Source organism: Anomaloglossus baeobatrachus, chromosome 4 (genome assembly GCF_048569485.1).
Source record: "Anomaloglossus baeobatrachus isolate aAnoBae1 chromosome 4, aAnoBae1.hap1, whole genome shotgun sequence".
NCBI lineage: Eukaryota > Metazoa > Chordata > Amphibia > Anura > Aromobatidae > Anomaloglossus > Anomaloglossus baeobatrachus.
Genome location: NC_134356.1, coordinates 545778135 through 545793756, shown reverse-complemented (window position 1 = coordinate 545793756; position 15622 = coordinate 545778135). Strand labels below are relative to the sequence as shown.

Sequence of the window (15622 nt, the reverse complement as noted above, 5' to 3'; positions counted from 1 at the left end):
TATAAAATATTCCCCAAACTTTAGACAAGGGACATAAACATAGGAATCTATATATTTTTACTATATTTGAATGGCTGATGTACTGTTTCTTTCAACATTCAGGGACACAAACTTTCATAAACTTGATGAGTTTTATTTTATCACTTCTAGTGCAGATGGCTAAAGGCGCTAAAGGATTTGCAAACCATTTCTTTTCAAAGCAAAAAAAAAATTGCTTGTGAGATTAAATACATTTTAACAAAAAAAGTTTGAAAGTTCTTGCAGTGTTATAACTTTAGAAAACCCTTTGCAGCTGTGAACTGACAATGCCGTAAACTTATAGTCTAACATACTGTGATTACCATGGAACATTCCTATAGTATAGTATAGATGAAGACTATGATGTCTCGTTGGCTTCATAAGGAGAAGGCTATTCTTTTTGTCTCCAACATCTTTCTATATAACCGATTCAGAGTACTTGTATTTGATTGTATGTGTAGAGGTCAGAGACATTATGTACTGCTACAATAGACTATAGTACAGAACAGATAATAGATCTTTCCATCCTGAGACTTACCGATCAAACGCAGAAGAAGAAACAGAACACCCAGCGCATATGACTTCAGTTCTGGACTTACTGCCCTGTATTGAGAAAAGAACAAAGTCAGTGAATAAAGAAATGTATACTATGGTATAACCTATTGAACATTACTGAAGAAAAGGATGTTTCATCAAGAAAAAGGTCACACAGCATGAAGGCAATCTGCAACAATACATAGAAGGAAGTTGGCCGTAAGACTATATAGTACATAAGACATAACACATAAGACGTTAATAGGAAACAAAATGGGACTAGATAGTATGCGAATATAAGGTTTGGTCATAGAAGAAATTAAAAAACTCACAGAATGCAAAACATAGTGCTCATTTATTGGATTTAAGGAGTAACTACACATATTATTAATTGGATTTTCTGCAGCGTATCTGCAGCATTTCTGTAGAAAAACAACATACAGGATATTACATGCTAAGTTTGATAAGGACTTTGTCCTACAGTTGACTCTTTGCATTTGAGAAGGTGCTATCCACAATGAATTTTGCACCAAGAAGTACAGAGAAGTTGAAGAACGATCATCTCCACTTCATCTAATTTTTATGGGACTTCCAGATTTAGTAGAGCATAGTCTCTGGTGTATTGGGATCGGTATGAGTGATAAAGATCAGATAGTAGATAATTTAAAAATTTAATATAAAACCTGTAAGTAAACTTCATTTTAACTTGAACTTTTTGGGGCAAAAAATCTGTCATTTGGCAGCAGTGTTACCAAAGCGTCATATGAATTTGGCATTAAAGAATTTGGCAACTACTTTAACATTGATAAGATAGGTCATTAATATCTGACTGGCCGAGGTCCAACACCTCGTACGCCCACCAATCAGGTATTCTTGGTTCCGGCACCAGCAGCAGGCAGACGGAAATGCTCAGTTCCAGAGTGACCCTGTCTTCTGATAGTTGCTGCAGCCATCTGTAGCTACTATCAGCTGACGGGGCAGCTCTGGAACTGATTATTTCTGCCACCGGCACTGAGAACAGCAGGTCGGTCAGGATAGGCCATCAATGTATAAGTAGTTTATATTAAGTCAGCATTAAACAACTAGCACCAGCTACAGGAGTTGAGCAAAAGGATTTGGACAACTATGGTCTAGGGACCCAGTTGGTAGTCCATGGCTGCTGGACCAGAGCACTGTAAGCCTTTTGCTACCTGCAGCATTCCCCGCACTTCTAATAGGGCCTGTGAGATACACATTGTAGTCATAAGAGGCAACAGGTATATCGGAAGTTGGGGGTTCGCAGGGCTCTGGTTCGATGGTCACTGACTACCAATGTGGCCACTGCAGTAGGGTCACGTGAATCTTTTTGATCAAATTTATCAGCTACTACACAGCATGACTGTAATGTTACCATGGTACTACTGAAGCAAGGATATCATTGTATGGCACAAAGAATAGAAGAGTCAGGAAAATAATAGTAGCCGTTGATACGCGGCTTAGAGGGATATTTATCACTGATATTTGTCTCACAGATTCTTGAGATTATAGTAAAACTTTAGAAAAAGTGAATTTGCCTTCTTGGTTTCTGATAGAGTGTTGACATCCAGCATTATTGTGATGTATGTTATATTAATTTAGTGTTCATAAGGTAAAAAATTTAGACTTTCTCATTTTGTATTATGAAGTTAAATGTTCATTACAAAAAAAGGTGTGAAATTAATCGGCTGATCATACACCTTAGATGCTTGAAGGCCAAACAGACAGCTGGCAGCTATCATTAATGTCTTCACATACGCACGAATGTTTGGCAAAGACTCCATGTATTCTCCTAGCCTGTGGTAACAAGTTATCTCCAAGAGAAGAAAAGAATCAGCAGTTTAAATCTAACCATCCATCTTTCATTCTCCCTCATATGTGCCATTAAGGGAGACCCATCATATAGATAGATTGTTGCTCAATGTCATTGAACATGATGAGTTCAGCAGAAAATTCTAAGATAATTTATATATACTATATTTTATATATAATCTAATACATTTATGATGGTTTAAACCTTGTTGCCTTGAGAATTTTTTTACCATCTTGAAAACTTTAAGACTCTAGTAAAGCTGACCCATTTACATTATTCTATTAAAAAATAGCAGTAAAGGATGCCTATTCTCCAAATTCACCAATGTGGACCGGTTTGTTAATTACTGGTTGATTATCCGGTAGATGGCTCCTAAATAGATGCATGTCTCCCTCATTATGTTATTGATTTACCACCTGCAAGTACAGGACTTTCCTCCACTATTAGAAATTATAGCACAGCATATGCCATCGCTTCTTAATCAGTGCTGCAAAAAACTCACAGAATGGAGTTACTTACAAAGTAGTTACAGGGTTATTCCCATCTCCAAGATCCTATCCCAATATGTAGCAGGTGTAATCATAATATTAATAGTAAATACCTCCAATTAGAAATGTAGTATAGTTCTCCTGATTCACTATGTCACTTACCTCATGTTCAGTTCATTGCAGGATCTTAGATATCCATTGTTACAACCACAAGCAACTAACTGTGACTATATGCGTGGTCGTAACCATGGATACCTAAGGTCCTGCATTGCGCTGAACATGAGGCAAGTGAATCAGAAATATACTACATTTCTAATTGGAGGTATTTGCTAATATTATTATTATTACACATACAACATATTGGGATAGGATCTTGGAGATGGGAAGATCCCTTAAAAGGTGTGCAACCATAGCTACAATTGTCATCTATCCACAGGATGCATGTTCATTCAATGACTCAATGAGGTAAAGAGACCTCCTATATTATACAATTGTCACCTCTTCTATGGACAAGTAATACAAGTTGTCTTTGGTACTAGACCTCTCTTAAGGCAGAACATGTACACCCGGCTTCATATTGCGCAAGACCGGAATTGATGGAACTCGTGATCAAGCGCTCTGACCTTAAACCCGGCGTCCGAGACGGTGACAGCGGACACAGGTATGGGCGTCTATGCCGATGATGCTTGGCATGGAGTAGCATGTTAGCAAGTCCACAGGCAGACTAGTTGGGGGAAATAAGGCCTTTGCGACTAGTCCCCATGCTCATTAGCATATCATAAAGGATCTTTAGAAATACTTTTCTAAAGATCTCTTTATTTATGCTAGTGTATACAGGGACGGTTAGGCAGGGATTAGCAATATACACCCAGAACTTCTCTGGTTGCATATTGGACCGACAGGTTCTCTTTAATGTATTTTTTTTTTTTTGCAAAGTAGAGAAACAGGAGCTTCTCTGTAGAGTGAAAGGACTGTGAATAACGCTAAAGCTACACTGTAACATCATTGAGCAGAATGGAATCCAATAAGACTATTTTACAGACTATTAATATATGTTATGATACTAAAAACTATTTATATGTTTGAAACATTTGGTAATCCATCATAGGTGGTCCCAGGTTATTACAGTTTACATCATTTAAGTTATATCTATCCTCTATTTGTCTAGCTTCATAATAATAGACCACAAAACAGGTGAATGATACTCCGTAGCAGGAGAGCATTGATTATTAGCGCCATTCTTTAATTACTGGACCCCTCAGCGACACTTCGCTGCCAATCAGGGTGGTACTGTAACCTCTTCAAAAATCATTACTTGGATTTTAAAAGTGACTGCTGCACAACTCAGAGATAATTACGTCTGGAGCTGCATAATAAGTTTTGGAATTTAGCAGCATTGTTAACATCAGCTAATGGTGTCACTGGGAAATAAAGTGAGTCATTATCTTTGGGAACTGGATGATTTTTGTAACTCCACAAATAAGCAAGTTTGGTATTTAAGTTTTTTTAGGACCTAATATTCTTATAGGATAAAAAGTCTCATTATTTTTCACATTTCATGAACTTCAAAAAGGGAAATATAAAGTCAGAGAGATTATCCACAATTAATATCAGCATTGTGGATGAGATTTTACACAATCGTCCACATGCTGCTGAAACAATCTGAAGTATTAGGGCGTGTTCACACGATGCTACTGTGATTCATTTTTTTTGCTGTGTTTTTTGAAAATGTAATAAAAGTACAGCGATTTTTAAAATAAAAAACTCAAGTCAAACAGCGTGTGGAACAGACTGGTTTTGCAGATTTCAGATAAGCAGCATGTCAAATAATTCTGTTCATCCCGCTGCAAATTTCACAGTGAAACCCAAGGAAGCTCATGTGAAACACGCGTTGGGGTTACAGTGGTGCCTTTTGCCAACTGGGTATACTATGGGTGAGTGCAGAGATGTACCTTTGTGCAAGATGTTCCTATAACCAATGAATTGTTTCTGGTATCAAAGGTGAAGCACTGTTTGGGTGCACACCCGATTGGAGGCAATTTCCTCCATCTTAGAATTTTGGCATTTTTTCTGGCACCTTAGCTAGTTCGTAGTCTGCACCATGCACTTTTATTCTGTATGAATTTATTCTATTGATGTTTAATAAAGTATATATCTTTTAGCTTACCATCTGTGTGAATACATGGCTCCACTTTTCTATAGGTTTAAAATTTCACAGTTTGCAGAGTAAAGGATTAAATTCACAGCTTTTCCACATGTAAAATATGCATGGATTCTCCAATCAATGTTACTAATTTTAATGCAGAAATTTAAGAGAGGATAAATTCCAAGCACCTGAACTCTTAGGCCTCATTCAAACATTCATTATTCACAAACAGTACTTTGGAAAACCGTTAGGCAGGTGTGGGAAAAAATGCTGCAAAGTAAGAATGTTTTCAAAATTAGAAGTTTTAGTTTATTTTTTCATCAATTAAAAAGATGCAAAGTGAATGAACAAAGTAGAAATGTAAATCAAGTTAATATTTGGTGCGACCTTCCTTTGCCTTCAAAGCAGCATCACTTCTTCTAAGTGCATTTGTACACAGTTTTTTAAAGTTTGAAGAAACGTAGCAGAGAGGTTGTCTCAACCATGTTGCAGAACTAGTCACAGATCCTCTGTGGATATTGGCTTGTGCAAATCCTTCTGTCTCTTCATGTAAGGCCACACAAACAGATGATGTTGACCTCTGGGCACAGTGGGGGTCCTATTATCACTTCCAGAACTTAATTCTTCTTTATACTGAAGATAGTTCTTAATGATGTTGAGTGTGTGTTTCTGGTTGTTCTGCAGCTGAGCATTTTTTTTTTTTTAGTAAATCAGACATCTCCCTAATAATATTGCATGTGCTCCCTTAGCAGTGAACCAAATCCCCAAATCCATTTGCTGAAATACTGCCCCAAACCTGCAAGGAAACTCCTCACTCATTATTATTCTACTCCCCTGCCCTTATGCGAACAAAATGCCTTCTGTTACTAAATATTTCACATTTTGAATTAGTCTGGAGAACTTGCAGACATTTTTTTATACCCCATTAATTATGTTTTTGTACAAAACTTGTCCAGGTTTCAATGTCAAAGATATGTCTTTAAGGCTAAAATTTTTCCATAAACACCACTTCTAGCTAGACTTCTATGATCAATATTTGGCTGTAGCTGGGTCCCAATGGTTGCTGCCCATTCTGAGCTGATGGCACTGCCGGACTCTCCAATTTTGAAGAAAAGTAAGCTTAAAGAGGTGGTTCACTATTTTGCAGTTGTGACCACATCTCTGTAAAACTGATAGGGAAGGCTTTTTGTAAATACCTTGTGCTGCCAATTCAGCCTCTGACCGGCGCTATCACGGTCCGCTCTTACCCATCGCGTGACCCCCCCAGGCTCCGTGACCTCTGGGATCTGGTGATGTCACATCAACTTCCAGTTGACCTGACATCACTGTGGCCGGCCTCATTCTTGCTGAGTGACTGACCTGAAAGCAAAGTTTCACCGCTCGTCACAGCCCAGTGTCACAGCTCAGCATCTCACCTGTGCTCTCCTTCACTGCAGAGTGCTGAAAGCAGGAGACATGCTAGGCTTTGATGCTGGGCTGTGACAGGCGGTGAAACATCACCCACAGATCAGTCACTCACAGAGACTGGGGCTGGCCGCAGTAATATAAGGTCAACTGGAAGTTGACCTGACATCAACAGATCGCAGAGGTCATGGAGCCCGGGGGGGGGGGTGTCTTGTGATGGGGAAGAGCGGAATGTGATAACACCGCTCAGAGTTTCCTTGGGTGACCACTGCATCTGCAATTCTTAATGTTGACAGTTTCTTGTTTTTTCTTTAAAAGGTACTTGAACAGCACCCCAGTCTGCTTTTGTAATTGTTGCCTGGGAAAGACATTGCTAATGCAGTATAATTACCTTTTGTATCGGTATAAATATCTTTTGCCTCTTACACAGTTTATTCTGCTTTAATTAATGACTGTTTCACACTATATATGAAAATGATGATCATCATCACATATTTTGTATAACTGGTTGCTCACATACCTGTCTAAAAGTACAAAATCTCTGACTTCATACAAGTGCACCTAGAAGAATTGCTGTTGTTTTGAAGAAGTGCAGTCACTATAAATAATAATTTGATTTATATTTCTCTCTTGTTCATTCATTTGCATTTTGTTAATTGAAAAAAAAAAAAACTAATAACATTTTTATTCTTTTAAAGCATTCTTAGGGGAACTTTGCATGTTGCGACATCGCTAGTATCGGCTAGCGATGCCGAGCGCGATAGTACCCGCCCCCGTCGCACATGCGATATCTTGTGTTAGCTGCCGTAGGAGATGTTCCTCGCTCCTGCGGTTTCACACACAGCGATGTGTGCTGCCGCAGGAACGACGAACAACATCGTATCTCCTATTGGTGCGACATTATGAAAATGACCGACGCTACACAGATCACCGATTTTCGACGCTTTTGCAATCGTTTATCAGTGCATCTAGGCTTTACACGGTGCGATGTCGTTACCGGTGCCGGATGTGCGTCACTTTTGATTTGACCCCGACGATATCACAGTAGCGATGTCGCAGCGTGCAAAGTACCCCTTAGTTTGCAGCATGTTTTACTTACCTACCTACAACTTTTTCATTATATGAGCTCTAACCATCTTTTTGTAAGATAGAATATCAGCCCATTACTATCTATGGAGTTGTTGTAGGCTGTGTGTCTGCAAAAAAAAAAAAAATCACATAGACAATAACCATACAAGTCTTGGTGTGAAAAACCACTGGCAACACACATTGCCATCTGTGCACAATCCATACTCTGACCTTTTTTAACATTATAATGTATAGGAGAAGCTTTGCAATTTTTGTTTTTTTAAAACAGATCAGAAAATCACTGATGGTAAAAACCATTACGTTGACCAAACACTGATGAAAATTGGTCAATGTTTTTATACAGTATGACAAAAATCACTGAAGTCTGAATGAGGTCTAGAGGTTTCTACTCATGCAGATGTGAGTGGGTCATATTCTACTTTATAGCCTGGAACATATAGGTACAATCCATGCTCTAATCTAGAATACAGCTGCTCCCACCACACGATTAGACACATCACCCTTTAATGTGAAGTGAAAAGGCATTGCTGACAAATTAAAGCATCACTTTAGAATATATTTTTTTAAGCACTGGATTGGCTCTTTAAATCGAAATCCCCTGCTCCGTGATTGTAAACTCACCCTCCTTCTGCTTCATCATTATTTGGTGCCACTCTGTTCCCTCAACGCCATCTTGTGTCCACAACTTCTGACTGCTTGGAAGTCAGAAGTTATGTCACAAGAGCTCAATGAAACTCTATGAAAGCCCGAATGAGGCCCTCATAGAGTTGTATTGACTTGTGACCTTCGGCTTGCCCCATGAAATACGGGAGCGCCAGGCAGATCACAATTTTCCGAAGACAGATGGGAGCAATGTTGGAAACAGGTGGAGATGGCAGCAGGTGATTATGAAACAGGGGAGCAGGGTACTTACATATAAAGCACCACTCCCGCAGTGAAATAAAAAAACTGCTGGAGTGGAGCTTTAAACTTTTTAGGAAGCTCACAGAGAACTGAGTCTCTTATATATGACATCTGCTTCTCTCTTTATTTTTTGAGTATCAGTAAAGATTGATGCAAGAAAGGGAGCAAAGGTGTAAGGAGATGGACATGTTGCCTACATTCCCCTCTTTGAAGACATTGTTGTTATTGTTGTGTGATGTGATAAATGTTAATGATATGCAACATGGATTGTAAAGGCCCCGTCACACTAAGCAACATCGCTAGCAACATCGCTGCTAACGAACAACTTTTGTGACGTTGCTAGCGATGTTGCTGTGTGTGACATCCAGCAACAACCTGGCCCCTGCTGTGAGGTCGTTGGTTGTTGCTGAATGTCCTGGGCCATTTTTTAGTTGTTGCTGTCCCGCTGTGAAGCACAGATCGCTGTGTGTGACAGCGAGACAGCAACAACTAAATGTGCATGCAGCAAGAGCCGGCTTCTGCGGAGGCTGGTAACCAATGTAAACATCGGGTAACCAAGAAGCCCTGTCCTTGGTTACCCGATATTTACCTTTGTTACCAGCCTCCTCCGCTCTCACTGTCAGTGCCGGCTCCTGCTCTGTGCACATGTAGCTGCAGCACACATCGGGTTAATTAACCCGATGTGTGCTGTAACTATGAGAGCAAGGAGCCAGCGCTAAGCATTGTGCGCTGCTCCCTGCTCTGTGCACATTTAGCTGCAGCACACATCGGGTAATTAACCCGATGTGTGCTGTAACTAGGAGAGCAAGGAGCCAGCGCTCAGTGTGCGCTGCTCCCTGCTCTGTGCACATGTAACTACAGCACACATCGGGAAATTAACCCCATGTGTGCTGTAACTAGGAGAGCAAGGAGCCAGCGCTAAGCAGTGTGCGCTGCTCCCTGCTCTCTGCACGTGTAGCTCCGTGCGATGGTAACCAAGGTAAATATCGGGTTGGTTACCCGATATTTACCTTAGTTACCAAGCGCAGCATCTTCCACGCGGCGCTGGGGGCTGGTCACTGGTTGCTGGTGAGCTCACCAGCAACTTGTGTAGCGACGCTCCAGCGATCCCTGCCAGGTCAGGTTGCTGGTGGGATCGCTGGAGCGTCGCAGTGTGACATCTCACCAGCAACCTCCTAGCAACTTACCAGCGATCCCTATCGTTGTTGGGATCGCTGGTAAGTTGCTTAGTGTGACTGGACCTTAACATGCTATTGTGTTGAATGTATTTTGCCACATAGTAGGGCAAGATAGAATTAATGTTTGGGACTTGCCCAGAGTTGAACGGACTAGGCTAAAGGGACAGTGACAGTTTCCTGTTAGAATGTTACATAGGGCCCAGTGTCTCAGAGAGACAGACCTACGGTCTGGTTAATCTGATGCCACATGACGTGGGTGACCCTAGGATGAGAAGCGACCAAGGCAGAGGATAGCAAGATCCTGGGAATAGAAAGTTAACTGAGAGGAGTGAATATTGGAGATGGGTCAGAAGACTAACCAAAGGACAAAGTGAACAACAGGAGATGGCTCCTGGGAAAGGCACCTAGCAGCACGGCCCCGAGTTTATAACTCCTGAACATAACAGGCCTGGACAAAACAGATTTCTGAGACAAAGTGAGTGCCCCAGCAGGAGTTCCTTAAGGGACAGGAAACTAGAAGCTATGTCTAGCCACATTGGCAAATCAGTCCTCTAGGAGGCAGAAAAGATGCAGAACCAAGGGTGGAGGATATGACTTTCATAGACTGTACTGTTATACTAAGTTTTATGGTGGTGAAACAAGTGGGATAAATGGAGGCAGGAACAAGTCAGTGTGAAGAAATAAAGACACTGTGTTTAGAGATGCTCAGTATTGAAATGAAACATACAAGAAGTTGGGTACCTGTTATCTATTGTATATTGTTGTTGGCAAATGGCTGTTTATTAAAATACTGTTTTTAAAGAATTGATGGTCTCCCTTGCTGAGTTGTACAACATCTGGTCCTGGCTAAGGAAGCCATCAGTATCATGTGGCCTGCAAATGTGTAGCGTCTCCTTAACACAAGTCATCCCATTCAGGATCTTTTCTTTCATGCAACGTGACGGGGCACAAGAAACGTAGATGTCACCCATGACTACTGCCCTATGTACCTATGGGGTACACTAGCTTAAAGGTCATGGACACTTTATTTATATTTTAACAAATGTGTTGGGGACATGATTTGGTGGCACTTACTAATTTATAAGTATTATGGGTTCTCCTTCTAAATTTGTTGGCACAACTTTCTTCACAGACTGCACTGCTCTCCTGTCAACAAAACTGCTGCTGCTCCGCAAAAGGGATAACAGTGCAACTAGAACGCAGTGTGCCTGGATCGTGAGCATCTACCTTAAGGGTAAGTGCACACAATCAGGAGACACTGCATTTCAGATATAGTGTCATTCCTCTTATGGAGACGCTTGTGTTGTCAGCAGGAAAATGCAGTGTCAACGCTCACGATCAGGATTGTGCTTGCAGCGTATTTTCGCGGTGTTATCCCGCCGAGAAAACTTGCATTTCCGCAAGCATAAATTCACATTCTGCGGCTCGGAAAGACACGCCACAGGTCATTTTACGCCACATAGAAAAGAAGTCCAGTGGGCAGGAGATTTTTATAAATTCCATCCACACTTCTTTTATTGTACAATGCAGCATTTTGGACACAGCGATGCTACGCTGTGTCCAAAATACTGCTACTCCTCATGTGCACATACCCTAACAATGTCTAAAGGGAAAAATATGCTACATGAAGTCACATCCAAATAGTATAATACTGATTTCCATAGCCACCTATTAGCGGTTCTTTGCAAAGTCAATGTAGACCAAGAGCCACCTTCAATAGGAAACCATATAACCTAAAAATGGCTACCTTTTTTAAGAGTTGGTAGAGCTACACATTTAGAATTCTGCACATTCATTTATACAAGACATAAAGTCGTCAACTTTCATTGTGAAGAGCAAAAAAATGAGAAATCCACAGAAATGCATGTTCTCTTGGTGTAAGATAAAATGCAGGTATTTAGCATCAAACGTTTGAATAGATTCCTCGCAGCCCATCCATGCCGGCAATGTAGTAACACTCTCCGTAATGTGCACTCCAAGCATTTTCTGAAAGCTCTGACACATGATCTTCCTTCACCTTTGTCTCTCTTAAAACTGGAGTGTTGTGAATTTCGTAAGTGCCATAATAATAACAGCAATGAAACACAACACGGCATGCAGTGAATCCAATGTGAGCCATTGAAATCCTGAGTGAAATGTCAGCATGGGAGAGCTTTGTAGCCCTGACAAGTCTTTGTCATTGGAAATCTCTATTGAATCAGCACAGTTAATGTGGTTTGAAATATCATGTGGGCAGGTATACACAATTTTTCATAAGAGGAGATTTGCAGAGGCTTTCAATCGGAATGGGGGAGTGTGTCAGACCTCAACGCCCATGTAATCATCCTTCTTCCCTAGAGACTTGAAAGCAAATCAGTCTAGACCTTAGTTAATGATAGCGATCTTGTATGATGTAGCAGTCTAGCATTACATAGACTTAACTATTGCAGTGCCAGAGACAAGCTGTATACCGTCCGTCCGTTCTCTATTTAGAACAATAACAGGTTTTCTCTGAAATATTCTAGTTTAAGCACATTTAGAGCATTGATCGTGGGTGAATGCACTTCTCCTTTGGGAAATATTTGCCATAAAGAGGTTATTGTTGGTAATTTGAATATAGCTAATATGATCTCTGCTAATGGGCAACCCAACTATTTCTGCTCAAATAATGTACTGCATTGTTTGGTTTATAAGATGCATCCCAAATTTAGAGGGAAAGAAGGAAGAAAAAATAGGGTCCGTCTTAGAATCTGGTGGTGTTTTACTGGGAGGGGGCAGCAGTGGTGGTGGGGTGGGATTACAATAGGCAGGGGCAGTGATGGAATAGAGCGATGTTACGGGTGCTGTGCTGGAGCTGTGGACACAGTGCTAGAGCTGTGGGTGATGTGCTGGAGCTGTGCTGTGATGGGACCTCAGGCCAAGGGTGCTGTGCTGTGCTGTGGCTGCGGGCACCATCCTGAAAATGTCGGCGGTGCAAACTTCAAATAATCACTCCCGAAGTTGGCACGTGCGCAGATGGAGCTTCCGGTGGCATAACTTAGCACATACCGGAGGCACGTGCGTGTGAAAGAGGCCTTACACGCAGCACCCACCCGCGTCATTTGTGCATCATGGGCAAATCGCTGCCCGTAGCGCACAATATCGCTAGGACGCGTAACATGTAGTTACCTTCCTAGTGATGTCGCTGTAGGCGGCGAACAACCTCTTTTTTAAGGGGAAGGTTCGTACGCCGTCACAGCGACGTTACACAGCGGCCCGCCAATAGAAGCGGAGGGGCGGAGACCAGCTGCATTAATGACACACCCACTTTGTTGCCGGCAAGACACAGGTACGTTGTTGTTCGTCATTCGCGGGGTGTCACACGTAGCGGTGTGTGGTGCCTCAGGAACGAGGAGCAACGATGTTTTGAAAATGAACGACGTGTCAACGATTAGGTGAGTATTTCTGATCATTAACACTCACTCGTAGGTGTTACACGCAACGACGTCGCTAACGAGGCCGGATGTGCGTCACAAATTACGTGACCTCGACGACATATCATTAGATACGTCGTAGTGTGTAAAGCGGCCTTAAGGATTACATCATTTTCTGAAACAATACACGTCCAATGCTTTTTATTTGGCTCCTTTATGGCATCTTTCCATTAACCTAGAAACAAATGAAGCCAAGGTGCCATATTTATCATCATTATCTTGCTCTTGAAATGCCCCTGATCTGTTTGTCATCATGATCTGACACGTTTCAGTAATACATGGTAAGTTTTTTCCCTAAGCTAAAACCAGCATCATATTTGAAACACTATTCCTCTTAGAACAGAGGCTCCTAACCAGAGAATCAATCTTCCCAGAGGAGCTCTAACCTTTTAAAGAGTACCGCCATTGATTCTCTTTAGAAGTCAGTGCAGTCCCCGTACCCAGAGGATGTGCATTTCTGTAGCTGTCACTGTGTCTGAGCTGTAGAGCCGCCACTGTTTATCTTGCAATGTTTCCCACAGGGACAGTAATTCTTTTCAATCTTATAGAAACATACTCTGCGGCACCGTGCTCTGCGGCGGCAGCTTTCAATTGTCTCCTCTCTCCAGTTCACTTTGATTAGTTCAATAGGTGACAGCCAGAGACAAAACCAAGGAAGATCAATGGGTCCATTTCATAAACTTTGATTTTTAACTCAATGAATGAAAACAAGCGATCATCAAGTGTAAATGATATGACGATTGTTAACAATGATTAGAAAATGATCATCATTATGTGTGATTAGCTCTGTCTGATATAAGATTTTCTTTTCATTGTAACAGATTGGGGGTTGATTTAATTTTTTTCCCATTCATTAATAGCACATAGTTCACAGAAGAGAGGTGGCCCCATAGTAGACATCTAAACGGTTCCTTATTATCACACTGGGCTTTGGAAATCAAGGCAATTTTTCTTTTTGTTTACAACCTTTTCACGACTCTTGGATCAAGTTTTTACATTCCTTTTTTTTCCCCTAAAAATGCAGTTTCTTTTTGTAGAGGTTTATTTGCCACCAATAACAAACAGAATTGAAACAACCTTCTGTGATTGCGGTGGGTCTGTTTTGTAGCCAACCATTGCATAGCATGTCAAAATTGTATAACATGTCAGGAGACTGTGCGCTGTGGCGGGTGATACTGATGCGAGACTCACACAGTGACAGTCAAAGTTCAATCGAGTCCATGGCTCATGGACTCGGGTGAACACTGACATCACCGCGAACACAGCCGAAAACAGCCGAAGACAGCCGAGTGACAAGCAGTGCAGTGAATATCACCGGAAGTTAATGATTGGACCCGGAAGCAGAAGCGGCCGGGAGACAGCGGCTGAGCGAGTCTGGAGGACACGTCGTGGAAGCGGTAAGTATTATGACAATGTTTATTATTAACTATATTCTTTATTTTACAGCCCCCCGCCTCATTCTATAACTGTAAAGTCCAAGTTCAGGGTTTTGATGCAAGTTCGCGTTATCTCAGAACCCGAACTCGAACTTTACAAAAAGTTCGGGCGAGTCTCCTGAACACGAACATCCGGGGGTTCGCCCATCACTATTGTCTAAGCCTCATGTGTTAATATACAGGTGTTACTGTATATTTTGGCTCCATATTCTGTAAAACCGTGATGGACCTATCTAGGCGCTTGTACAAGACCAATTTTCCTACAGAACATTCAACCATCAAGTCACCATGGCTCGAGATCAAGCTGAAGGCCGTTAAAAACAACAAACAAATTCTGTTTGTATGAATACTGAATAGAGATGAGCAGACCCAGACTGTGAAAGTCTGGATACGCGCGGTTCAAAGGGATTCCGGGTCTTGATCCAGATCCGACAATGGGGAAATTAAAAAAAAAAAGGAAAAGTAAAAAAAACGTGAATTAAGCACTTCATACTTGCCAAGGCTCCGGCGCAGCTGTACACTGCTCCTGCAGCCTACCCTAAACATCCTGGGCTAGTAGTTATTGCTCATCCATATGCACTGCTTTCCTTGCCCACCAGCCATCCTGGCTTCTGTGATTGGTTGCAGTCAGATGCACCCCCAGACTGTGTGACAGCATCTGACTGCAACCAATCACAGGCGCCGTCTGCGGTCAGTATCATTGTATAAAATAAATAAATAAAATATTTGGCATTGGGTCCCCCTGTATTATGATACCCAGCACAAATAAAGCCCATGGCTACAGGCTGCAGCCCCCAGCTGTGCGAGTATCTTGGCTGTGTATCAGAATTGGAGGAACCTCATGCGGCTACTTTTTAATTTACAATATTTAAATAAATGATCAAAAAAAATTGGCATGTGCCCTTTTTTTAATTATATAACTAAATAATTTAAAAAATGTCATGCAGTCTCACCCCAATTTTGATACCCAGCCAAGATAAAGGCCGACAGCTGGAGGCTGGTATTCTCAGGCTGGGGAGGTCCAGCCTAAAAATAGCAACCTGCAGCCACGCGGGATTGGTGCATTCATTAGATGTGACAAGCCCGGCGCTTTGCCTGGTCCCCATAGCCTTATATCAGGACCGGAATAAGGCCCGGAACCGGATT

The 15622-nt window shown here is 41.6% G+C and overlaps 1 protein-coding gene across 1 annotated transcript in view; it reads right to left on the bottom strand.

Annotated features, from left to right (window-relative positions):
• SLCO3A1 (solute carrier organic anion transporter family member 3A1) overlaps positions 1-15622 on the bottom strand; it is a 490895-nt gene that overhangs the window by 22645 nt on the left and 452628 nt on the right. The window contains exon 9 of the mRNA XM_075345971.1: positions 557-621. Within this exon, the coding sequence (XP_075202086.1) occupies positions 557-621 (65 nt within the window). The remainder of the gene's footprint in view (positions 1-556; positions 622-15622) is intronic.